The sequence below is a fragment of the Anastrepha ludens genome, chromosome 4, assembly GCF_028408465.1.
Source record: "Anastrepha ludens isolate Willacy chromosome 4, idAnaLude1.1, whole genome shotgun sequence".
Taxonomy (NCBI): domain Eukaryota; kingdom Metazoa; phylum Arthropoda; class Insecta; order Diptera; family Tephritidae; genus Anastrepha; species Anastrepha ludens.
This window is the reverse complement of record NC_071500.1, coordinates 29,449,521-29,467,779: the sequence shown is the minus strand read 5'-3', so window position 1 is coordinate 29,467,779 and position 18,259 is coordinate 29,449,521. Positions and strand designations below refer to the sequence as shown.

The following is an 18,259-nucleotide window of genomic DNA, read 5'->3' as shown; positions in this document are numbered from 1 at the left end:
TCTTACATACATACATTACCCGCAGATAAGCCATATTTTCATATTGCTTAATGCCCAGGAAGTACCTGAGACGGTTTACATGGAGATCCGCGAGCACTATATTAAACTAATCGAACTACTCGAATATGTGGATGAGGATATGTCAGGCATTATTTTACTATCCTGCGCCAATAATTTATATTTTGTTTGCTACCAATTGCTGAATATATTCAAGTGAGTTAAATATTGAAATATGACTGAAAAGTTGAGTTGAATTTATAAATTTATTCAATAAGTTGTGGTAACACTAGATAACAGAACTGTTAAATTTGGTTGCAATAAAGAGCTATTAAGGAAGGCTAAGTTCGGCCAGGAAATTTTTAAAAACTGCGGTGGTAATTTTAGTAAAAATTAAATTGGACTGCCTCTAAATTTTTGGAATCAAAGAAACTCATAAAGAATGAGAATGGGCTTTTACTCTTAGCATCTTACGCACGGACGGAAATTCAGCCTTAACTTATAAAAGGTGTGCATGGTTTTTATACCTACGACCTCAATAATATTTAAGTTGAGTCTAAATGAGGTGGGAGCAGCACTTGAACCAAGTTTCATTGAAATATATTAAGTCTTGCTGCAGCTACTGTGCACACAGATCGACGGATGTATAGTGTATGTACATAAATGTTTATATTTTTTCGTTTTCCTTGTGCTGTTACAAACAAACTTTATGTGAACAAAATTACAGGGTTTGATTGAAAAGTAATGAGCCTTCCAGTGCGAAGCGTCTGCCAAGCGATCAACCGAATCGGCTGGTGGGGGAAAATGATCGTTGGGCCTTCCTCTTCCACTAGAAACCGGTCCCAGTTCGCTTGCAACAGCGGTGCAGTCAACATCACTCCGCGCATGAAAGCAGTTTTAAAAGTGTATTAGGATTTTGCAGTGGCGAAAATGCAGCGATCGTTGGAGCAACGTTACTCGATCAAATTTTGCGTAGAGCTAAACAGTTTGTACCTCCAGGAAGCACTGTATGGGCGGCATTTTAGAAGTGTTCCTTCGGCTGAAAAACCGCGTAGCCCGGGTTCATCACGACAATGCGCCGGCGCACACCGCCTTCCTCTGCACCTCTGCATTGGCCAAGATGGGTATTCCGGTGCTTCCCCACCCTCCCTACAGCCCAGACCTGTCCCCTCCGGACTTCTTTTTGTTCCCACGCCTGAAAAGAAAGCTGAAGGGGAGGCATTTCGACTCCATCGTGACGATCTAAAAAACTGTGAACGCGATTCCGGCGGATGAGTTTAAAAAATGTTTTCTGCAGTGGAAGGACCACTACCAGCGGTGTATTGACGCTCAAGGGTCCTATTTTGAAGAATATTAGTTGTATAAGCCAAAAGGTTTAAAAAAACTGCTTAAAAAAACAAGGCTTATTACTTTTCAATCAAACCCTGTATAATACCCTTTTACACAAGTGTGCGCGGGTCTATGTATACCCTATGTTGGTAGGTAGGACTGGATGTCAATATGTCATACGTAGACCTGTCGTAGTGCAGTTGTGATACTATTGCAACTTTTTCCTTAGGCTATGGGATCCCTTTTAAGCCATCCTGCGGCTTTTATAAACGAGCTTAGCTTCGATACTTTAAAATACGCTACATCTGGTAAAAAATCCACTAGCGTGTAAAATCTTCTTCTAGCTAATCCTTCACACACACAACGGAGGCGTCTAATAGTTTTCTCTTCTCTTGTATTATAGCAGCTTCTACAATGATAGTAGTATGGACCGGTTAATACACCAATCCAAGTTGTTGTATCCTCTTTGTTGAGTTTTAGCATGCATTTTAAACCATCACTGTTAAGTTTCGGCCATGTCAATTTGCTTAAGTCGCATTTTTCTAGGTTTTGTCATTTTGAATTTACTGTTCTAATAGTTTCCCTATCTACAGGTATCAGTAATTTTTGTTTTTAATTAAGGAGGTTAAAATCATAATGTAAGAAACATCATCAAATTGGTACCACTAACACTATAACAAGGTGGAGCCGCGTTTATGTCAATTGACATTTATTTGTGATAATTGTGCTTTGTCAACACTCTTTATTTTCTCGTTCTTCTCAATGGTGTTGTTGAACGTAGACTAAAAACTAGCAATTGCAAGGTGTGTGAGAACGGCGGTCCACACCAAAAGAAAATTCGCAAAGTTCAAGCAACTAAAGTCTCCTTGTGTGTCTCCTCTCTTCAAAAAGAGTTGGCAGCATTGAAAATAATGAGTTATACGCAAGAATGATAGAAAGAAGATTGCGCCCATCGGAGCGTACGTGACGTCACGTTTGCTGAGTTGTGCGGTATTGCCAACCATTTGCTCTTCGCAATAAATTTAGTGCTTTTTTATACCGAAAATGCGAAAATTTTGAAGTTTCGTGTTTGTTTCTTTTTTTTTAATTTAAAGCTACCGAAACTTTAGGTTAAAAAACAACTATACTATTAAACAAAAAAATGTTAAAAAAGGTCACTCTGAGAAGGTTTTGGTGCTAATGAAAATTTTTTTACTCTTATAAAATTTGATATTTTGAAAGTGTGAATTTAATTTTTTGCTCCTTTTAAGGTTATGGAAGAATATTAAATGTCCCTCTCTCAACTCTTTTTAAGATTGGACAATTTTTACACATTTTTAAAGGCGTTTGAATTTACTGAATGCGGATTAAAACCATAGGGGTGTAATCGTTTCTTCTGGCCATCAATCCTTAGTGAGACATAGGACATTAAGAGTTATATTCATTGTAAAAATAAACAACAAAATACCAGAAAATACTAAAGAAACCATACTGACATTTTTACAAAAAGAGTACCTTATCTAGTTACATAACTTCAAATATAGCAAAAAAGTCGTTCCCTTAACAAAAGAGTCTCGCTTAACAAAAAAACTCATAAATTAAATTATACATAATCATAACACATTTATTTAAGAAAACGCACATTTTAAATACAATTTGTCACGCATACAAAGTTCTTTAAGTGATTCAATAAACATTTGTTGGGTTATTTTCTTTGAATGGGCATTTTAGTGCGTTTTTATATCCAAAGCTAGGCAACACTGCAGTAGCGAGAGAGATATTTGACTGCCGAAAGCAGAAGAACACCAACAACACCTGCAATCGCGGGCAATGCCACCAGATGTTAAAAAAAGTACAGCTAAATAAAACTGAGTGAATTACTTAAATAATTATTAAAAAATGTATATTTTACAAAATTATAAACATGACATTTTAATTAGAACAACTAGAAAAATGTCATGAAAAAAGAACTAAAACTCCGAGACAAAAAATAATAAAAATAACAAAAAAAAAAAACACCAGTCTAACGGTTAGACGCGATAGAAGTGAAACCTTCCGTAAAACAAACTGAGAGAGAATAAGACGAAAGCAGCATTAGGAGCAAGATAATTATAGGTTCATTATAATATTGCTATAAAGTTCATATTTTATTTTCTTCATTTTATTATTATTCATCCTCAATGTTTTCAATTTCAACAAATGATACGAGTGGCTTATGATAGCTAAAATATGATACAAATGCTTTGGTTTCGATGTTGTCAACATGTCTTTGAAATACCGCGTCAATGGTTGTTTTTGATCGTGTTGTCGATTCATTGCGATTGTTACACATTTTTAAATTGAATGTTGTATTGAGAACGTCAATTAAAGGAACCGCTGTGTCCAATGCAAAATTTACGTTAAAATCGCCACTTAAAATCATTGGAACTTTATTGTAATCTTTTCTAAGTATCCGCGATACTTCTGGTGTATACTTTATTAAATTTTCGTGAATGAATTCCGTGATGCTATTTATTGATTTTTTTTTCTGTTGATATTCACGACACTTTTCTGCATTATTTTTCGGCATAATTGCGGTAAATATTTAAAAATGAAAATATTTACGAATATAAAAATACACACGCGGTTGCTATTATGAGCGTCCCCAGCAAAACCTGCGTGACCGAAACTCTAACACAATTATATTTTTTTTAATGTTACAAACACATATGCACGCAGGTTTTGCTGGGGCGTGACCGAAACTCTAACACAATTACACATATGCACTCGTATTTGTTTGAAAATCGACTTTTTTTTTTGGTTCTCCGTCACCTTTGGAAAATGTGTAAACAGTAAGCAAACTTTATTCATATATTTTTCCTCATTTTTGCATCAGTAAAATTAAACAAACGCCGTAGCCGAATGGGTTGGTGCGTGACTACTATTCAGAATTCACAGAGAGAACGTCAGTTCGAATCTCGGTGAAAACACCAAAATTAAGGAAAACTATTTTTCTAATAGCGCTCACCCCTCAGCAGGCAATGGCAAAACACCGAGTGTATTTCTGCCATGAAAAAAAGCTCCTCATAAACATATCATAAAATAAAAAAATAAAATAACTGTATAAAAAAAATTTTTTTCTTGTGATTCGAACCAAGGATTTTGGATCGGAAGCTCACATTGCTAGCCGCTCGGCTATCGCGCCATGCTGTCGGCGCTGGCCTAGAAGTTATTTAGTTCGTCGCTACGTGTATATGTAATATTCATAGCCAAGAGTGTCGCTTTTTTCGTTTCACTTTTTCTCAAATCACTCCCAACGATTCTAAAGAAGTTTTCACTTCAAAAATGCTAAATCAAGTTACGAAAATGGTAGTCTGGCCATACTGGAGCTAAAATCACGTAACTAGTTGTCAAATTCGCTGAGCGCAAAGTAACGGGACCACGATAGGCGCCATCTCATTATTCTTTCCATCATGAGTTATACGAGTTTTATGAGATGCTGCCATACTCCCTAGCGGCAAATCTTGCTCGATAACTTTGTTGTTCCATTCACACGCAAATTTTTCGTCAAGTGAGCAGAGCCTAAAGATAGCGAGCAGAGAAGTGGCGTACAGAAGGTGCCGATTTTAAAAATCGTGCAACAAAGCAGTTGCGCTCGCAATTGGATCAAGCCACATTTTTGCGCGAATAAGAGTCAACGCATTATATGGCAACGTTACGAAAATATTGCCATACGCCCTGAGAAAATGAATAGAGAACTATAAAACTTTAACCCTTCCACAAAATATTTATTCATTAGTAAAAATCTTTACAGCCTACATTAAACTAACAGTATTTGCCCATTTTTCGAACTCGTTAATTGAGTGATAATTTGAAATTCTATTTAAAAAGCCATAAATCAATAGCCAAAGGATTTGAAATCTGGTTAAACTCATTCAATTTTCTAATCAAAGGTGCTTTCGAGACATACAGGGCTCGACAGTCGAAGTGAAACGCATTAAAAAGGCCATACATTTAGTTTAGAAAATTACTTTTATTCAATTCAAAGATAAAATGTGTGAAAATGATACAAAATTAAGAATTAATTTACTTTTGCCCGATATAACCACCTTTTGCCTTGACTATGGCCTTGAGACGGTCCAGAAACGAATCGCATGCTGCCCGAATGTGGCTTGTAGGTATTTTGACGCACTCGCGGACAATGGTTTTTTTCAGCGCCTCAGACTGGTGAATCTTTTAGATCGGACCTTGTTCTCCACAATAGCTCAAAGAGAATAATCCATCGGAGTCGTGTCTCGTGAATTAGAGAGCCATTGTGTGGACGTTATGAGGTTCGGAACGTTGTTTTTTAGCCATTCTTGGTTAGCTCGAGCTTTGTGAGATGGAGTCCTATTGAAATGTCCATGACCTTCTGCCAAAATATTTGTCTACCCACGGCTTTAAAGTAACCTCCGGAATACTTTCCCGATAATATTTCGCATTTACCCTGACGCCAGACTGGATGAAAACGATTGAAGGGCGCCCATCTGAGGTTACAGCCATTACCTGTGCCGGGTGCTGTTTGCCGGTGGCCAATCGTTGACTCCAATTCTCGTATGAACGGTCGGTCAAATAAACCCTCTCGTTTTGGGAGTTTACGAATTGCTCAATATGAAAAATTTTCTCATCAGAAAACACAATGTTCGGAAATTTACTGCTTTCGACCAAGCCAGCAACTCCTTCGCTCTCTCAAGTCTGACTTGTTGCTGCTTTGGTGTGAGATCATGCGCCTTTTGGATCATGTAAGGCTTGACTTTGATACGTTTGAAATCCAGTACTGATTTGCTTTTTTCGCGTTTACTCTCGGCAAAATGCTTCCGCACGCTTGTAAACAATACTTTGGACTATCATTTAGCCACCTCATGACCAGATGACTTATGCCCGTGCCTTGCCATCGCAGCGCGAGCGGTCTGAAGTTGGTTACACTTCGAGTGCCAGACCCTGTAAACAGTTCTAACCAGTGAAGTTTCAGAATATAACAGTGAAGTTTCAGAATATAATAAAATTTAACGATTTACTTCCATTTTTAGAATAATTAAAGTTTTTGCACAACTACTTTGTCGAACTTTTGCATACAGATAATAAAAATTACCACATAATCACTTTTTGTTTAAGCTAGAAAAAGTTTAATTTTTTCCCGGTTAGAGTGAAACATTTTTAGAAAAGAACTTATTAGAACCTTATGAATATGCAGAGGAAGAACTTTTGAAATCCCAGGCGTTGGCCGGATTAGGTGCAACGTTATTGAGAGAAAAGAACACTTCATTAGCAATAGCCGCCTAACTGTTTTGAAATGTTTGCACTAAGCTGGTTGTGGCTTTGCATTATTTATTTCCTGTATGCATAAACACTTTTTTCGTTGTTCCATTTTCATGTTTCCATGTGCTCGACGGGATTATTTCTCTGTACATGTGGTTGTATGCGGACGCCTTCAACAGTAAACTACGATGGCCAATTAATTATGTATACTTTTGGTTTTCGCTTCTCTTCCTAATTGGACGTACTGCTTTCGTTTTTATCACAGCAGCATCCATCAATGACCAAGCAAAAGACGCATTGGGCGTACTGAGGCGAGTACCGGCGAGAACTTGGTGCGTCGAGGTGAGTGGGTGGATGGGTTACAGGTATTAAAAAGTGTATCTATGTGAAGATGGTAACAAGTTTGTACAAAAGATTGAGGTTGAAAGATGTTTATGCGAGCAGCTGTGAGTATAGGCTCTTCATGCAGCATTGATGTAGACTAATTAGTTTAATAAATAAATGGTTTTAACGGTTATGCATAACTGGTAAAATTGAAAAATTTCTTCTACAACAGGTGGAACGATTAATATTTCAAATGGCAACAACGACGGTGGCATTATCTGGCAAAAAATTCTACTTTCTCACACGGCGTTTACTATTTGGGGTGAGTTTGCATGCGAGTGTAAGATTTAAGGCATTTAAGACATATTCTGTAAGCAGTGAAATTTAACTAAAGGATACAAATAAGTGCATGAATATATTTTGTGTTGGCGAGGTATCACAAAATATGGAAAGCGCAAGTGTGGGACTTGCCTTTTGGGATCACCGCGCTAAAGACCCACTCCTGCTCCGTTTCCCTTTGTCCGTGGAACTATCGTAAGGTATTGCTTCAGTAGGGGCGCAACGCACAACACAACTTTGTGTTGCGTTTACTTGTTACATTACCACCAGCTGATCAGTTTTCTTTTAATTTAAGCATTCAAGTATCATATCAACCAGATTGTTAAGCTTAAGTGGTTTCCGTGCCTTATTGCTCAAGTCAACTCTTTCGGTTTCAAACTGCGAATAGACAAAAAGCAATGTTCTGCGTCTTCAATAACGTCTTTTGTATAGGATGTGCAGTATGGAACGTCTTTATATCCGTCCATCATCCGTGTCTTGTCCATGTTTTGGGAAAGGTGGAAATCCACTTCCCCCTGTAGTCTGTCTAGCCAACTTCGTACAGGTACAGAAACAATTAAGCGATAGGTAACTTCTGTCAACGGCGGCCGCTGTAGCTGAATGGTTTGGTGCGTGACTACCATTCGGAATTCAGAGAGAACGTAGGTTCGAATTTCGTTGAAACACCAAAATGAAGAAAAACATTTTTCTAATAGCGGTCGCCCCTCGGCAAGCAATGGCAAACCTCCGAGTGTATTGAAAAAGCTCCTCATAAAAATATCTGCCATTCGGAGTCGGCTTGAAACTGTAGGTCCCTCCATTTGTGGAACAACATCAAGACTCACGCCACAAGTAGGAAGAGGAGCTCGGCCAAATTATATATACATAACTTCTGTCAACAACTCTCATTTACTGATTACTCGCCATATTTTTTGAGGATTCAGCCATCTCCCACTCTTACACATTCTTATACCGTAAAGCCGGTACAAAGATCCGATTTTACATGCGTCCGAGGTTTTATCCAGCGCATCAGACTAGATAGTTACTACGCTTGTGTACAGCATTCTATGTTGCTATCTTGGCCCTCCCAAGCTCACCATGGAGCGGGATAGCGCCGCTGCTACTATTTCAGCTTTCTATTGTGCTTCAGCTTGTGCATACTCAATATGTGGCTTAAACGTTAGCCATCAAATGCCCTGATACTTCAGGGAGGAAAAGGTAATATCCGTCATAAGTCTGCCCCCAGTGTTTATATACACATTCGGGCCTATTTTATGGTATTCTACGTCACTTTCCGCGGGATTTCCAGTGACAACTGTTCGTATTCCTGTGGAATATTATCTGCAAAATTAAAAGAGGGCGTCGACTGTTTCTTACTGCAGATTTATTCGTTTCGCTTTTTTATTCAGTTAAGAAAACGCAGATCTAGAGATCGGAGTGGTTATTCACACTTTACTATTGTACCAATATAATAAAGGCTAACCGAATTTTAAAAAATCCCTACAAGAAAAATCTCTGGTTAAATTAGGTCAAGTCTACGGTGCCACGTCTTCATGAAAAAGGCTAGAAACACTATTTAAATGTCTTTAGTGACACGTGGACATCTTCAAATATCTGGGTATGGACCTTAGTAGGATAGCGGGCCCGCTAGCGAACGCGTAAGCGGTAGAATTCAAGCTGCCAACAGAAATTACTTTTCACATCTTATACCGCTCGAAAACCAACTGTTCCCATGGTCATGTAAGCTGCAAATCTATAAACTGGTTCATCCACCAAGGATACATACTTCCATCAGTAAAAGTCCAAAGGTGTGATTTCAAACGATCCTGATGGCCGATCCACTGCTCACCGAAACGACCACGCAGTAAATCCATTGTTTCGCGGACTGGTTGGCAAGTAGCGTCGTTCACAGTCTTGTTGGAAGCAAATGTTGTGGAGATAGTGGCATCAAATATGTATTAAATTTTCGGCATCAAAAAGTCCTTTGTCATGGCGTGCTATCGTTCGCCTCTCACTGTTACATTTGTTCTTTGAGGAACTATGGGCCTATGACCCCTTCAGTCCATAGAGCGCACCAAACGGTTGTTTGCAATGGATGTAATGGCTGTTCTTGAATGACCTTGAGTTACTCTTCTGCCCAAATATGGCTATTTTGCTTATTGACGTAGCCATTAAGCCAAAAATGGGTCTCATCGCTGAATACCACAAGTTGGCCTGAGCGCGCGATGAACACGTTTCACAGAGCGTCGATTTTCGTAATACTCGTACAATTGCACCATTTGTAAACGTTGTTCAGACATAAGTCATTCTATGATGGAATGTCAACGAATACTGAACAAAAGTATGTTTTTAATTTGACGGTAGTCACGTGTGATCTGTTAAAAAAACCTTATTGGAAAAAGTATCTCTAATCTGATCACTTTTTATAATGAGCAGTAGGAAACCCGAAAGATCCCCAGGATTGATGGAGACCAAGAAGAGCTAAATCGTAGATGGAGCGATGCAATGAACCGAGACGTAGGGAAAGATATTTTAAAAGCAGCACTGGCTCACTTCGAGCTGTAATTGCCGTGATGATACTCGTAATGATGACGAGGGATGGTACGCAAATTTACTACAATTCACTTGACGTTCACGTCTTAAACTTGATATTCAAATTGCATATTTACAACAACAAGACATATTTTTAATGTATCTTATGTCTTTACTTATATATAGCATAGTATATCTGTATACTTATAAATACATTCAGACTGAGTTAACTCATACATTTCGTCATTCCTATATATATATATAGGTGTCTTAATGCACACACTTCTACATTCCAGCATCAAAGTCAATTTTTCAATAATCATTTTCTTGATACTTATTAGCACTTATTTGCATTTGTAATTATTTTTTATGCAGATGGCAGGGACTATAGTTACCTATGAGTTGGTGCTGCTGCAATTCGATGAACCCAACCGTTCCAAAGGTCTGCCCGATCTATGTACTTAGTGGTGAAAATGGCTGCGGTACGATATGACAACAAGGCATTTCTATTATGAGTAAACTAAAATAAACGTGCAACATACACATACATATGCACATCTATACATACACAAGCCTTTCGTTTATACACACCGACTGAGCAGATTTTCGAATTAATTATTCAAGTTTTATTGCACCGACTCGAGGATACTGAGGATAAATGGTAAACATCTAAATATGCAATATGTGCCGGCATACCTACGAAGGTATGTAAATCACAGCAAGGAATAAATGGGCCATTCCACATCCATGGAGCTAGGGAAATTAATTTTGCTATAGTTGTATTTGCAGAAATAAAAATTATTACATGCTAAATTGAAGACTCAAGAGAATATATGAGAATATGTTAAACAAAAAATAAGTTTGCTTCACAAATAATGTCGATGTAATGACTTACATGCCTCTGTTAACTTCAGTAACTGGTAACCACAGAAAGGGTTTACCAGTTGAAAAGCTGTAATGAAATATATTTTTTAAGAATTTTTTTTAGCCGAGAAAAGAGTAAGTATTGTAAAATGAGTGTTTATTATTATTCGTTTATTCTTATTTTTCTCAAACCATTTTTACATTTTTCACTGAAAATATATAAGTACATATGTAAACTTAAATAAAGAAAATAGTTAGTGGCATTAAGTGTTCATTGAGCAGAGCAGAGGCAATGCCATTTCTTTATTACATATGTACTCGTACATAGGTATGTGTATGTCGTACATAAATGCTGTGGAACGGATTATGAATTCAAAAGAAAAAAAAATGAAATAAAAGTAAATAAATGGAAGCTTGTTACACAGTTTACCAGATATTGTGGTGTAGAAGTTACGAAAGAGCTTTGTGCTTGAACCAGGAACAGCAACTTGAGAATGCGATTTATTTCTTAAACTGTAGAGGAGTGGAAATTAGGCTTTCAGGATAGTCGCTCTTTCTAAAACCCGCGTTTTAGACTGTGTAATATTATAAATGTCTCAGGGGAAGAGTACTAAGTTTACAAAAAGATCCAAAGAGTAAGCTAGTCGTTTACCGACTTCGAGTAGGACGTGTTTCGTGATGAGGAGCGACCAGTACGCCCGGCAGACGTGGTTACCGTGGAAATCATTCAAAAAGTCCACGACATGATTCTCGCTGATCGAAGAACGAAAGTGCGCGAAGTAACAGAGGCCATAGGTGTGTCGATCGGAACGGCAATTTATATTTTATATGATAAGTTGGCAATGAAAAAATTGTCGGCTGGATGTGTGCCACGATTGCTCACAAGCAATAACAAGCGGATGCGGCTGTTAACTTGGAAGTAGTGTTTGGAGCAATTTGAGCGATATCCGAAGGAATTCTTGCATCGAGTTGTCATCGTTGATGAAACCTGGATTCATCATTGCAGACCAGAAACCAAGCAACAATCAAAACAATGGATTTGTCACGGTAAATTTACTCCAAAGAAGGCGAAGACAGTCCCATCGGCAAGAAAGGTCTATTTTTGGGAGTGTGGTCGGCGTCATTCTCATTGATTTTTTTAGAAAAAGGAAGAACAATCCCTGGACAATACTACAGTGAGTTATTGGACCGCTTTCACAAAAAATTGAAGGAAACACGGACGCATGTGGTGAAAAAAGGTGCTGCTTCACCACGATAACGCACCAGCACATTCATCCGGAGTTGTCGCCGCCAAAATGCATGAATTGCATTATGAATTGCGGCCACACCTCACATATTCACCCGACCTGGCTCCTGCGACCTTTTCTTGTTCCCTAACATGAAGAAATGGCTCGCGGGAGAAAAATTTAGTGCAAACGAAGAAGTTATCGCCGAGACAGAGGCGTATTTTGGGGAGTTCGACAAATTCTATTTTTTGAGGGATTAAAAAATGGCCGACGCGTTGGGAGAAGTGTATCTTTCGCAAATGGGATTTAAAAAAAAAAAAATATGGTGTCTTCAAGGGAGAGGGAGGCAACAACTACTACAAACTTAAAATTAGAAACAACTTCGAACTTCAAACATTTACGGTCTCAGACTATGTTCTGGGCAAAAGTTGTTGAGCTGGAAGCATGAAAGCAAGTAGTAACACGATAATAATGCGAACCTTGATATTCCACGAAGAATCTATCTTGCCTATAAGTGTTACTTTGACTAAGCATGCCTCTTTCGACGAACAAAATTAACACTTTATAAGTCTCTCATCTTGCCCTCTAAATTGTAAGGCGCAGATGCTTAGGTCCTCCAAACCCCTACCAGAAGTGTACGCGCCAATTATTTATTTATTTTTTTATTTAAATGGCTCATGTTCGACGCATTTTTGTCTTTTTAATTTACGTCGAAAATTGTGAAAAATAATCAGACGAAAATGTTAAGGATTTAATTGCATTTTTTGTTTGTCAAAATGTATTTTTTAAAGCCACAGTAAACAACACTCAAATGGCACACACATCAAGAAGTGCTGAGTGGATTTGTGGTCAAATATGTCAAGCTTTCCAATGGAGATGTCAAATGGCGCCTGACAGCACTATAAGTGATCAAGGCTAGTAATATAAATGGCAACCCTTATATTTAAATAACCAAGCTTCCTTAACTTGTACCTATAATTTGATTTTTATTATATATTTTTAAGAATTATAACACATTCTCCACAAACGGAACTGCTCAGTCTAGTGAACGAAAAAAAAAGGTGAAGTCCAAAATAAACAAGACTGGCGCCATAAAATTTTTTTTGATGGCACCATCTATTTAATGAGCTATTGCGTTGGAAGTTATATCCATAGCTGACTTCCAGTGAAGGCTTGGTAACATTCGGTTTAGTGGAAGTGAAGTTATAGCGTCTAAAGTGTCAGTATGTTTGTGTCATTGGTACAAAAATGAGCTTCGAACAAAAAGCTAATATCAAATTTCGTTTTAGAATCGGTAAAACGTTTACCGGAAACATTTGAATTAATGAAAAAAGTTTGTGGCGATGATTGCCTATCTCGTGAGTGGCTTATACGTTTGAGAGATGGAGGAAATGAGGACATAAATGACAATGAACATACGAGCCGTCTAAGATCAGTAACCATCGAGAACTCCATCGAAATTGTTTGTAAATTTATCAAAAATGAACCGAATGAAATTCATGGAATCGGAGTTGAATATCTCCAAAACATCGAATTATCGCATTTTAACTGATCGTTTGGGCCTTCGAAAGGTGTGCGCACACTTCATTCTGCACAAGTTAACTGAGGACCAAAAATTGCTCAGAATTCAACATTCTAGAGACCTCATTAAAGATGCGAGAAAAGGCGAGAATTTTCTTTACAACATTGTGACTGATGATGAGACGCTGTGTTTCCAACATGAAGCGTCAAAGTGTCGTATGGAAGGCACCAGACGAGCCCCCACCCAAAAAATCCCGTTTGGATAAGTCAAAAATCAAGTCAATGCTCATTTGTTCTTACGATTGCAAGGGAATTGTGCACAAAGAGTTCGAGCCAATGGGCCAAACCGTCAATGCAACTTTCTATTTTGACGTTTGAAGCGTTTGTTGCATCGCATTCGCTCTAAATACCGCGATGGAGGAAGCTGGCGCTTATTGCATGATAATGCACTAAATCATCGATCCACTCTTGTGTCTGATTTTTGGTCTGATCGTTGGTTCTTCCCCTTCCACTAGAAACCGGTCCCAGTTCGCTGGCAACAGGGGTGCAGTCAACATCGCTCCGCGCGTGAAAGCTAAACGTCATAAGCCAAGCTTAAACACATGGTAAACAAACTGCTTCGACACATTAGTGATTTTGTTTTGGTATCACATACTTTTGGTTTCGTGAAAATGTCTGATTTTGGGCCGAATAATCGACATTTACGGGAAGTGTTGATTTTCCTCTTTCATTCGAAAAAAACGGCGGCTGAAGCGCATCGGGAGCTACAAAAAGTTTATGGATATGCTGCTTTAAGTGAAACAATGTGCCGAGATTGGTTCCGTCGCTTCAAAGACTCTGATTTCAATGATGACGACCGTACGCGTGAAGGAAGGCCAAAAACCTTCGAAGACGCTGAATTGGAGGTATAGCTCAATGAGGATTCATGTCAAATGCAAGAAGAGCTTGCTTTAGTATTAGGAGTTACCCGCCAATCCATTTTCAAGCGATTACATGCTTTGGGAATGATTCAGAAACAGGGGAATTGGGTTCCTTATGAGTTAAAACCAAGGGATGTTGAACGCCGTTTTTTCGCCTGTGAACAACTGCTCCAGCGGCAAAAAGGGAAGGGTTTTCTTCATCGCATCGTGACGGGTGATGAAAAATGGATTCATTACAGCAATCCAAGGAATAGAAAATCATGGCGACTGCCCGGTCACGCTTCTACGTCGTCGCGTCGGCCGAATATGCACGCTGCGGAGGTTATGGTATGTATTTGGTGAGACCAACTTGGTGTTATTTAATATGAACGGTTAAAACCAAGCGAAACCATCACTGGGGATTGGTATCGACTTCAATTGATGCGAATGAGCCGAGCACTGCGCGAGAAGCGGCCGCAATACTCGGAGAGGCAGGAAAAAGTGATTCTACCGCATGACAACGCTCGACCTCACGTTGCCAAACCCGTTAAAATCTACCTGGAAACACTGAAATGGGAAATCCTACCCCACCCGCCATATTCTCCAGATATTGCGCCGTCCGATTATCACCTGCTCTGATCGATGGCACATGGTCTAGCTGACCAGCAGTTCGATTTATATGAAGATATCAAAAAATGGCTTGACCCGTGGATAGCCTCAAAAGATGAACAGATTTACCGCGACGTTATACGAGATCTACCAGAAAGATGGGAAAAAGTAGTAGCCAGCGATGGGCAATACTTTCAATGATTCATTTGTAACCAGAATAAATTTGTATTTTCATCAAAAAACAGCGAGAATGTAGTTGCGCACCTAATAGTATAGCAACAATACAGGGTTTGATTGAAAAGTAATGAGCCTTATTTTTTTTAAGCAATTTTATTAAAACTATTGGCTTATACAACTAATATTCTTCAAAATAGGACCCTTGAGCGTCAATACACCGCTGGTAACGGTTCTTCCATTTTTTAAACTCATCCGCCGAAATCGCGTTCAATTCGGCTTTCACAGTTTTTTGGAACGCCGCGATGGAGTCGAAACGCCTCCCCTTCAGCTTTTTTTTCAGGCGCGGGAACAAGAAGAAGTCCGGAGGGGACAAGGTCTGGGCTGTAGGGAGGCTATTATTCTGTTTGTCACTTTCCACACGCAATTGCTTTTGTTCATCAGTCAACACCTTTGGAACCAATTTGGCACACACTTTGCGCATTTCAAGTTTTCCGGTCACGATTTCCCGCACATTGCAATAAGTTAAATTTAACTCTTCACTAATCTCTCGTAGGAGAGGAGAAAGGCAAAGAAGAGGAAAGTCGAGATACGGAATTCGGAAATGCCTGCATCCTCGACCCAATCCAAGGCAGACAAACCTTTGCCTGACAAGGCAGAGGCTAAGGGACCTCAAATGTCGAATGACACTCTTCCGTCACCGTCTGGCGAATCATTCGCGAGAATGGCAGCAAAGGCAATGACGGTGGAGATACATACCGACAAACAAGATGGTCTACTGTCCAAAGGGCCACAAGACTATCTCGACAGCTATCTTTGGAAAGCTATCGGTGAGTCGAAAGACGCGCCGACGTTCGAGGGGAAAAGCGTGGTGGACGGCATCGTAAAGGTGCACTGTTCCAATGCTTTTTCCCGAGAATGGCTAGAAAAAGCTATAGCAAAGATTCCAGCTTGCGAAAACAGCAAGTTTATTCTTGTTGAGAGTAGCAAAGAAAGGCTGGTACGAGCGAGTGTCTGGATTCCGGGTCCTTCCTGTAATTCAGCAGAACTCCTCAAACGCATCCGTGTTCAGAATAAGGATCTTGACACGACTCTCTGGAGAGTATACTCGGGCACCAGGCAGAAATCCGCTACCACTTCGGAGGCGGGTTCCCACCTGGTACTGGGTATCGATCTTGGGTCCCTCAAGGTGCTTAAGTCGAAGTACGGGTGCCGTCCTCACCTACATCTGGGGCGGATCCAGTTCCGCGTCCAGGATAAGGTGGAGGACAAAGCGTGAATACACTCAGTCTCATGACTGAAGTAATATTTACACAGATTAATCTGCAGCATAGCAAAGCGTCTACGGCTCTCTTGTGCCGTAGGCATGCAAAACTGCAAACAAACCTACACATAATACTTATACAAGAACCATGGGTATGTCACAAGCGTATCTGTGGTCTAAGTGCTATGTCGTGGGGACAAATACTTCATTGTGAAGGGAATGTGAGACCGCGAGCATGTATTATCATGCCGAGGTTGATCGAACACACGATGTTAAAAGAGCTATGCTCTGGAGATATCGTTGCTGCAAAAATAAAGTACTTGAAAAGTGGGAACAGTGTCGAAGCTATCATAGTTTCGGCCTACCTACTCTACGACTCTTTACAGCCACCTCCTTCGAGGGAGCTAAGAGAAGTGGTCAAGTACGCAGAATCCAATAATCTGGGGCTAATAGTGGGCTGTGACGCAAATTCACAGAACATTTTGTGGGGAAGCAGCAAATGCAACCCCAGAGGTCTCAAGTTACTGGATTTTATCCTATCATCCGATTTGGTCATCCAAAACACTGGTAACAAACCAACTTTTGTGGCCAGAAGGAGACAAGAGGTGATTGATTTACCACTTACCAATAGGTCAGTTGGAAATCAAATCAACCGATGGCGAGTTTTGGAAGAGGACTCTCTTTCTGATCATCGTCTTATCGAATTCCGACTGGGAATTGACACAATATCAATACCTTCCGGTAGGAATCCTCGAAACGTGGACTGGGACAGGTATGGTGAGCTTGTAACAGAGCGATTACCAAACCTGAAAAAACTCAAATCAGCAGAAATGATTGAAGATGCTACTAAGAAATTGGAAGGTACTTTAATCAATTGCTTTGAGGAACTGTGTCCACTCAGGCAAAGCAGACTGGGGAAAGCGGTTCCTTGGTGGAACCCTGAACTGTCGAAGCTTCGTGTACGGTCCAGGAAACTTCTTAATAAGGCCTTGAAGACCAAAACAGAAGAGGACTGGGCCAATCATCGACTTACACAGAGATAATATAAGAAAAAAGTACGGCAAGCCAAACTTGAATCCTATAGAAATTTCTGCAGTAACGTCGAAGAAATGAGGGAAACAGCGAGACTTTGTAAGGTCCTTCATTTAGACCGCTCAGTAAGGCTGGATTCCATTCGAAGACCTGATGGTTCATACACCATTTCCAAATCGGAAACGTTTAATGCTCTACTCGAAACCCATTTTCCGGGTAGTAGAACTCTCTCTGAAGCTGAGAGTGGCATGAACAATGACGGTGGCAACGGTGGAACCTCTAGGTATAGCTGGTATATTGCTAGTCGGATAGTGACAAGGGAATCGATAAGGTCTTCCTTATCTTCCTTTGAGAACTTTAAGTCCCCTGGACCTGACGGAATATATCCAGTAATGCTTAAAAAAGGAGGAGACAGGCTGATTGAGACCCTGAAAAGGATCTTCACAGCCTGTCTTGCATTTGGTTATATACCATCCCAATGGCGACGCGTAAGAGTAGTATTTATTCCAAAACCAGGAAAAGATGACTATTCCCTAGCAAAAAGTTTTAGACCAATCAGTTTGACATCGTTCATGTTGAAAAGTCTGGAACGAGTGGTGGAGAAACATATTCGAGTGGGGGTATTGCCGAGAAGTCCACTTAGTAGAAATCAACACGCTTACCAGAGTGGAAAATCATGTGAATCAGCCTTACACGATCTTGTTAGCAAGATTGAAGCTGGGCTGGAAGCTGACGAATACACAATGGGCGTGTTCGTGGACATTGAGGGGGCTTTTGATAATGCCACTTTCGGCTCGATATGTTCTTCTGCCGAACGACACGGAGTTAATCAAGCCATTATAAAATGGATATACTCCATGCTCTCTGAGAGGCTGTTAACCGCTGGTGGGAGCGACGACGAACAAATCACAGTC

General features: G+C 39.8%; 1 protein-coding gene across 1 annotated transcript in view; it reads left to right on the top strand.

The window, feature by feature from the left end:
• The window catches only part of LOC128861240 (uncharacterized), a 78,416-nt gene that overhangs the window by 12,267 nt on the left and 47,890 nt on the right, over positions 1 to 18,259 (top strand). Inside the window, exons 6-10 of the mRNA XM_054099218.1 lie at positions 59 to 213; positions 6,762 to 6,924; positions 7,139 to 7,228; positions 10,132 to 10,213; positions 10,745 to 10,755. Coding sequence (XP_053955193.1) covers positions 59 to 213; positions 6,762 to 6,924; positions 7,139 to 7,228; positions 10,132 to 10,213; positions 10,745 to 10,755 — 501 coding nt within the window. The remainder of the gene's footprint in view (positions 1 to 58; positions 214 to 6,761; positions 6,925 to 7,138; positions 7,229 to 10,131; positions 10,214 to 10,744; positions 10,756 to 18,259) is intronic.